Source organism: Gossypium hirsutum, chromosome A11, assembly GCF_007990345.1.
Source record: "Gossypium hirsutum isolate 1008001.06 chromosome A11, Gossypium_hirsutum_v2.1, whole genome shotgun sequence".
NCBI lineage: Eukaryota > Viridiplantae > Streptophyta > Magnoliopsida > Malvales > Malvaceae > Gossypium > Gossypium hirsutum.
In genome coordinates this window covers 43,098,728-43,107,820 of record NC_053434.1, presented here as the reverse complement: position 1 = coordinate 43,107,820, position 9,093 = coordinate 43,098,728, and the positions used below count along the sequence as shown (strand labels likewise).

The 9,093-nt window shown below is 32.1% G+C and overlaps 1 protein-coding gene across 1 annotated transcript; it reads left to right on the top strand.

Annotated features, from left to right (window-relative positions):
* The first annotated feature begins 3,662 nt into the window (after positions 1-3,662).
* Positions 3,663-4,486, top strand: LOC107934319 (uncharacterized). The gene is made up of 2 exons (XM_016866723.1): positions 3,663-3,690; positions 4,140-4,486. Exons 1-2 carry the CDS (start codon positions 3,663-3,665, stop codon positions 4,484-4,486), a joined length of 375 nt encoding a protein of 124 aa, XP_016722212.1.
* Positions 4,487-9,093: the final 4,607 nt, after the last annotated feature.

Sequence of the window (9,093 nt, the reverse complement as noted above, 5' to 3'; positions counted from 1 at the left end):
AACTGTTTTAGCTGACGAAAAATATTTTAGTAAAAACTTTTTGGTCATTTGTTCCTAAGTAGTGATTGACCCTCGTGGTAATGAGTTCAACCACTGTTTAGCCTTATTCTTTAATGAAAAGGGAAATAACCGAAGGCGTATGGCATCGTCAAAAACTCCATCGATTTTAAATGTGTCACAAAAATCCAAAAAATTCGCCAAGTGATTGTTTGGATCCTCATCCTGCAAACCATCAAACTAAACAAATTGTTGTATCATTTGAATCGTGTTAGGTTTCAGTTCAAAAATATTTGCAGCAATTGTAAGCCTAACTATACTTGACTCAGTTCCTATTAAATTCGGTTCAGCGTAATCATACATAGTGTGTGGAGCATGATTCTGATTTACTGGATCAGCAGCAATTGCAGGAGATAGCAGATTTTCCTGATTTTCAACAATCTCCTCGGTTGTGGTGGAAATATCGTCCTCTTGCTCTTCCTCTGTGTATCTTAAGCTTCACCTTATTTCTCTTCAGTTTCTACGAGCTGTGCGATCAATCTCACTATCAAAAAGTAATGGTCTTGACGAGTTTCTTCTGGTCATAAACTAGAAAAACCTCTCAGTGGCGAATAAAAGAGAAAATTAGAAAATAAAATAAAAATTAAAGTTGTAAATAAATTAAAATAGCTAAAGTAATAAAAATTGAGTGTTCCTAATATCTTAAGTTCCCCGAAAATGGCGCCAAAAACTTGATACGTGATATTTGAGACAGGTTTTAAAAATTTATAATTAATCGTTCTTGAAACTAACTATTATCACGATGAAGGCAAGTGTACCTATCAAACAGTAGTATAGTTTTAGCAAGATCGGATAAAGGAACCAAGAGTACTAGTAATTACTTTCTTTTTATTATCTAGCCTAAAAATTAAGGGATTTGTATATCCAAACTAATTAACTAAACTAAGGGTTGGATAGAGAGAAAATTGGGAAAAAGCTTTTGGGAAAACTTGATTGATTAAGACAATACCCAAGGAAAAATCTACCTAGACTTCACTTGTTATTTAACTCTGAATCAGACGATTTATTCATTTGACTTGATCCATAGAAATCTTTAAGTTATATTATTATTTCTCTCGAGACTAATAACGTCTAACCCTAGGTTGATTCATTGAAATCTCTTTCTAATTAACACCCCAGTGCTGCATTAACTTGATCTATGGACTCCCTTATTAGGTTTCACCCAAATCTTCTCACCCTATCTCTAGGCGTGCAATCAACTCCGCTTAATTACGACAAAGTTACTCTTAGACAGGGACTTTTGCTCCTCTGAATAAGCGCATTAACTTGAATCAATATCATGGAATAATAAAACAAGAATTAAAAACACATAATTAAGAACAAGTCAAATATTTATCATACAATTCAGATAACAATAACAAGATCCGTCTTAGGTTTCATTCCCCTTAGGTATTTAGGGGGTTTAGTTCATAATTATGAAAGAAAACATCTCAAAAGAATAAAGATAACAAAACATAAAGAAAACCTAAAAACTCTTGAAGGAAATTGAAGGGAGATCTTCAATCTTGACAATGAATCCGGCTATTGAGATGGATCAATCGGCTTTCCTTGAGTAATTCCTTGCCTCCTACTCCGTGTGTCTCTTCTAATTTCCTCATCAAGTGTTTAAATAGGCTTTAGAATGCCTAAGAGCCCTCAAAAGTGGCCTTTTCCGAATAAAACTATACTTGGGCTCGACAGGGGCACGCCCGTGTGACACCCCTGTGTGCGATTGCTTTAGACCGTAGTCAAGGCTGTTAAATAGGCATGGGTGTGTGGCCTACCCATGTGTGTCGTGCTTCAATTCTGCCAAATGGGCACTGTAGTGTGGACTACCCGTGTAAGGAAGTCCAGGCCATGTTAATTTCCCATGTTTGCCTATTTTCTCCATTTTTGGCCCGTTTCTTGCTCTTTTTACTCTCATATGCTCACCTAAGTAGAAAACATGAAATTAAAGGATTAAGAGCATCGAATTCACCAAATATGAGGAGAAATCATCCATAAATGTCCTAAGCATGGGATAAAAATATGTATAAATTACGGTTTATCAAACATTAATGGTACAATTCAACTTATTTGAAATGTTTTGATTATTCATTTAAGTTGTTTAATTTACTTAAGGCTTACTAAGATAAGTTAGCTTACTCTGTGTGTTTTTGTTACTCTATTTTATAGATTTTGGTTGTAAGTTAGGAGCTCAAGGATCGTCATTGGAGTTATCCACACTATCGTCAACCTTCAGTACTTTTAAAAGTCTATTTTCAAACTTATGGCCTGTATAGGCTAATATGTATTTTGTTCAACCTTGAATATGTATAACTTAAGCCATGTGAAAATGGCTTAATCTCCATGATAATTTTGGTCATACTTTGGTTAGGTTTGAGCTCACTTTTGGTTATAATGTTATATATATTATACATGAATGGTCTATGTGATAAATGTTATATGTTTGAAAATGGCTTAATGATGTGTTTAGAAAATGCAAATTATAAAACGTTTATACATGTTTCCATGTGTGGTTGTATATTTGTTTGTGATGAAATAAAGTTGGAAGGAAAAATGATGATAAGTACATGCACATTCGTTAATAAGATGAAAATTAACCAAGTGAATCGTCACTTTTGTCAATTACTATTATGAAAATTATATGTGTTTTATGTGATGTATAAATGTTTAACTTAATATTAAATGAATACCGAAAATAAAATGATCTTTATCAAATGATTATAAGTAGTAGATTTCATGTAATCTATTTGTGTTTGGTTATAGTATGCGACTAAAGTGTAATGAAGTTTGTTTATCTATATGTATTATGAGTTTAAATTAAAAGTATAATCAACTATGTGGTAGTAGAGATTAAATTAACTATTGAAATTCAAGTACATGTATGTGATCGTTTTAATTTTTGTTCTTAACTAGTAATACCTCGTAACCCTAATTCGGCGACGAATGCGGGTTAGGGGTGTTACAATAGCAGCCGTGATCAACGAGGACAATAGTGAAAGAGGAACGGAGCAAACTAGTCAAGCCACGGAAAAACAATGGATTTGATTCTTGTTCCCTATCTCTTTATTTTTTGTTGTTTTGGTGATGAACATATCTATGAATATTTATGTTGTTGGAATGGTTAATTTAATCAGCTTAGCTTGAATTTAATTTGTGTTGGGTTGATTGCATTTCTTCCTCTTAAATTATTAAAATTGTGTTTATGCTGTTATAGGCCTCAGTAAAATGCTTGATTAACTAAAGTCATGCCTAAGTTATTCTTGCATTATAATTATGAGGGAACTAATTAATTAAATATTTAAATGGATTGAAATTGTAATTAATTGACACAATACTTAATCAGTGCATGTTTATACTTCTAAGGTAGCTGAAGGTTAAATTAGCATTGTATCTGGTGATACAGTTACCTTGCATAACTTGCAAGATTATTGTAATTAAACTATTTCAAGGTAAGGATACCTTGTTACCTCACTTAGTATTTTATGTTCTTATTAGATTTAATTAATCGTTTGAATTGACATAGGAATATGCAAGAGATTGGTTCAATTTAATGAGTATGTATGTACAATAACATCTTTCCTTATTAGAATCTATTTAATCGATTGAATTGACATAGGGATATGTTAAGAGATGAATGGATTTCTGTAGGTGAGTACGTTCATAAGTTAACAAATTATCGAGTTGCCGTGAATTTATTCATAACAGTATAAACATAAGTTTAATAATTCTAAGTAAAGAAATGTAATTAATCTAACACCATTATATTATCTTGATTAAAATTGTATTTTGAAATCGTGCATTTGAGATTTATTTATTTAGTTTACGTAGTTTAAAATCTTAGTTTTTAATCACCCTCTTCAAACAAAATATTTTTCTTCACCAAAGTGTTTTAAATAGCATTCACAAATAATTCTTTTCACATTCCCTGTAGCTATAAAACTCGACATTTACTTGTCAATTTATTACTTGTTGCGATTGTGTACACTTGCGCATTTTCGTCCTTCCAACTGAGTTGGGAGAGTGTCAAATTTTGCGTCCTACACTGGTTTTCAAGCTCGAGGATAAGGTTAGACTAATTCGATATCATCTGAAGGCAGCTTCTGATAGACAGAAATCTTATGCAAATCTGAAGAGGCGTGATATTGAGTACTCTGTATGGGACTTCGTGTTTCTTAAGGTTTCTTCATGGAAGAAAGTTCTAAGATTCGGTCATAAGGGCAAGTTGAGCTCTAGGTTCATTAGGTCGTATTGGATTCTGAAGCGTATGGGATCGATTGCTTATCTGTTGGAGCTACCTCCTAAGCTGAATTGTATTCCTGACATCTTTCATGCTTTGATGTTGAGGGGGTATTGGTCTGATCCATCTCACGTTGTCCCTGTTGAGGAGATCGAGGTTAGACCGGATTTGAATTTCGAGGAAGAGCCGGTTCAGATTCTGAATTGAGATGTTAAATTTCTGAGAAGGAAGTCCATACCGATAGTGAATGTTCTGTGGCAGAATCATGGCACTAAGGAAGCCACGTAGGAACCTGAGGACTTGATGCGTCAGCAGTATCCTCATTTATTCTGATAAGGTAAATTTCGAGGTCGAAATTTCTGTTAGGAGGTAGAGTTGTAATGCTCTAAATAATTTATCCCTATGTTTGCAAATATCTTACACAAATGTGTATCTACTTCAGTGGTTAAGTGTTCTGGGTGTATGTATGAGGTCTTGGGCTCAAGTACCAGATTTGTTAATTTTGTTAATTTTTATCCGAGCCTTATCTTTGTTCAGTGGGCTTATATTTTATTGTCTATAAATTTATACCAGAATAAGCCTGCTGGTTCAAATGGTAAGAAAATTAGTGTGTTAGAGGCCTCGTGTTTGAATCCTCACACAAGCGTAGAAGTTATTTTTGCTCGACTATTTGAAAGAGTTTCGGTGGAATTTAAATTCTGTGGTGGTTGAGATTGAGGGGTTAGTGGGAGAAAATCAAGGGATTGGTGTCATATCAGGATTTTATTTTCTTATTTTCTCTTTTTTCTTTCTCCCAGCTTTTGACGTTCTATTTCTTTCCCCCTTCTCTACTAATTTTTTGTCTATTCCTCTCCCTTTCTTTCATTTTTCTAGTTCACCTCCTTGTTGTACATCGTTTTGTTTCTTTCCCCCTTCTTTGCCAAATTTTTGTCTCTTCCTCTCCCTTTTTTTCATTTTTCTAGTTCATCTCCTTGTTGTACATCGTTTGATTACGCTCGTGCGATAAGTATTGTATTATTTATCTTATTGTCTCGTGGTTGGTGCATTGATGAGGATTTTTGTGTTTACTTTCGATTAGGTTAAGGGTGAGAAGCGGTTGGTGATTCTGCAGTAATTTGAGCGTAGGGGTGTCGGTTCGTCGGCAGTAAGTTATCGAATTAATTGTCTGTTGTTGTAAAGCTCCATTTTTGGGGTGGTTTCTGATTAAGTTTTGTTGGTGTTACTAAATTCAGGCTTTCGAATATCGATTTTTAGGTCTTGAAAGGCTTGGAATAGTTTTTACATCAAATCGACAGCAGGTGTGTTCCCAAAACGTGAAAAATAGAGTGTGTTCCCAAAGCTGAAAAACTACACTTTCGACGCCATAGGGGCGTGTGGTCGCTCGTGTGGATGTTCATGTGCGAGACACAACCGTGTGGTCAATAAAGGCATGGCCATACGCTGCACACAATAGTGTGGTGACTTGAGTGTAGTCGTGTGGGCCTCACAAGCTAGGCCCAGTTGGGCATGTGGGCCCACATGAGCATGTCACATGGGCGTGTGGATTTTAGGCCAGGCCGTGTTGGCCACATGGGCAGGGCCAATTTGGGCATGTAGGCCACACGGGCATGTGGGGCCATATTTCTATAATTTTCCCTAAGGTTGCACAGGTCGCTCCGATTGGCTATAGGCCTACTGTAGGGTCGGTAAGGGCTATTTAAACCCTATTTTGCATGCTATGATATTTTGATAGACTAATCTGAGTAGGATACTAAATGTATTCCTGACTGTACTGCTATTTGTATATCTGTTATTTGTATAAAAGCATGTTGTGCATATTTAATCTGATATATTTGTATCTAATTTCTGCATCTGTTTTTGAGGTGGGTTTGTATATATGAAGAAAGTGTTCTGGGAAGCAAATTTTGCCTATATTCTAGCAGCTAGGCTGCATACTATCTCATATGTATCGTAACGACACGATATGGTGTATAAGGTTGGGTGGGTGTTTTTAACCCACATGGTGTGATGGGATGGTCAGAGATGGTGTGTAGAGGATGGGGGTAGGATTCCGATTATCTGTATCTATTATCTGTATCTGAGAAGGACATGAGTCCGAATCTGTATCTGAATATATACATATGAGATCTCTGTATGTTTTGCATGTCTAATTCTATTGGGGTTACACACTGAGTTTACGAAACTCACTTTTCTTGTCAGTTCTGTTCAGGTAATCCACAGACTTAGGCGGATCGGTGTGGCAGAGACTCAACGGTGACCACCTGACTAAAAAATGCTTTACTTAGTAATTTACGTTTTATTTTATTTATTTAATTAATTAAATTTTTGGCTTTATTTGAGAGTTGTAATTTCTAGGACTTTCTGGGCTAGACTGTTTCGTTTGTAACTGTTGATTATTGAGCTATTTGATAATTTGTTTGCTTGGGTAAAATGTTATATGAAAACAACGGTTTTTCGCAAATAATGATTTTTTCGAAAATGTGAACTGAATTTTTTGAAATAGAATGGTTTTCGAAAGCTTCCGTTTTAAAAACACGCTTAAAGGCAAAATAATTAATTGAACAAGATTTTGACATTGGATACAATCAAATAAGAGTTGGAAAGAAACGTAAATGGTTTTACCATATTGAATTTATTTTCAAACCCATTCTTTGTGACACCTCCAGATTCGGCCATAACATCTAACCCGGGTTTGGAGTGTTACATTCCAACCAATTCCTAATTAAACCAAATTGATTCAAACAATATTAACAATTAGACATTACATGAAGAAATGCTAAAAGGGAAAGTCAATGTTAAATTTTGAACATAGAACTCTAATCCCATATAAATTCAATTATTAATTATTTTAAAAATCAAATAATAAAATTTAAGATTTCTTTCAAATTTATTTTGGTTAATTATTTAATTTATAATGATTGGTAATAATTAAGTTATAGATATATTTATTACTTAACACAAAATTAAAAAAATTTTAGTACTCTTTTGTAGTCCCAACAAATGTTAATTTATGGTATATGCTGTATTTGTATAAAATTTAAGAAATTAGTTTATTTTTTTATATTTATTTATAGGTTGCTTTCAAAGAAAGAAAGTAAAATCGCGTCTAAGAGGGTGTGTTCTCATTAAAAATTGACAATTTAGCTCATTTGGTCAAATGGTTGAATGTTAATGCTTTTGTCATTGAGTCTTGGGTTTGATTAGTTTCCTACTCACATTTGTATTTTTTATATCATGTTGTTTCAAGCTTATTATTATTATTTAATTAATATTTTTAACTCATTAGCTTTTTTGGTTAGATGGTTAGATTATTGTAATTTCATCTTTAAGTCTTAGATTTAATTTTTCTTATAAGCATTTTAATATGAATTTTTTACTTCATGTTGTTTCAAGCTTTTTTTATTTTTAACTAATTTTTATAATTAATAAATAAATTGTTTTCAAGTTTTTTATTTTTAATACAACTTTTAAATGAATAACTTTTTAATTTATAAAATTAAATAATTATTGTAAATATCATTATTTTAGTAAATATAATTTTTAGATGTGTACTTTTATTTTTCTTTCCATATTAGAAATCACCATACACACAATATAGGTAGAGAAAATAAATATTTGACATATAAATATTATATATAAAGAAAAATATATCAAAAGAATTAGTTGATGTTTTTAAAAAATAATTACATATTTATTATTTGATTTTATAAATAAAAGAGTTACTAATTTAAAAAAATTGAAAAAAAATATATTTATTAATTATAAACATTAATTAAAAATATAAAAAATTTTACATATAAAATAAAAATACATATAAAAATGCTTATAAGAAGAATCAAACCTAGGACTCAAAGAATGAAATCACTATTATGTATTAATCTAACTAAAAGAGCTAATATATTAAAAATATTAATTAAAAATAAAAAATTGAAATAAAATAAATAAAAAGCATACTAATATTTTTAATTTTTTTTTAAAAAAGGGGCATATACTCATAAATTAACCTCCCAACAAGCCTATAAGGTGGAATTTCCACTTTTTATACATATAATGATAAGAAAAATAAAATTTAATTAGTGACATCAAGAGGGTGAACTGAGGGGTCCCGTTCGGATCTGGTCGAATATATGGGTGCCTTTGGAGTTGATTGTACGAACCATTGGAGATTAAACTCATGCCGCCCATGCCCATCGAATAATAAGTTGCTTTTACGCTTGAATATACGCCCAATCGGTCTTGTCTCTGTTACGGTCACTTTTTTTCCATTCAAATTCCAGTTTTATCTTTATGCTATAGTTTTAGTCACATCTCACATTCTGGCTATGCTTTTCCTACACTCTTTGTAATCAATAAGGTTTAAGTTTCACAAAAACCGAAGAAAAGAAACCCTAGTGTGATTCATACTTTTCCTTTTAAACTCGAAATAGATTAATTTACCTAAAAAAAATCATAAATTTTTATCAGAATAAATAATATTTTGAAAAAATTACGAAAATAGATTGATTTTATGAAAAGGTTTATGCAAACGTTTCTAGTTAGAAGTGTTTTCAGTGTGTTGATAGAAAATGCTGCTAGCTGGATGCGTTTTCTGTCAAAACACCTGAAAACTCTTCCAACTGGAAGTGTTCCTCCTTTGGGATTAGGATTTTATTTTTTAAAAGTAGGGTTTTGTTTTTTAGTGTTAGGGTTTAGAGTTTATAAATTAGGGTTTTCTGGATTTAGAGTTTAGAGTCTTGTTATTTTTGGTTTAAAATTTTAAACTTTATTATATATTATTTATTTTTTATAATTTTTTGAATTGTTAAATAATAATT

What these genes read in the sequence shown, in the direction of transcription:
- LOC107934319 (XM_016866723.1), top strand. Translation starts at nt 3,663, where the DNA reads ATGTTAAGAGATGAATGGATTTCTGTAG. An exon ending in AGATGAATGGATTTCTGTAG is followed by an intron (nt 3,691 to 4,139) that starts GTGAGTACGTTC and finishes ATCTGAAGGCAG; the next exon opens with CTTCTGATAGACAGAAATCT.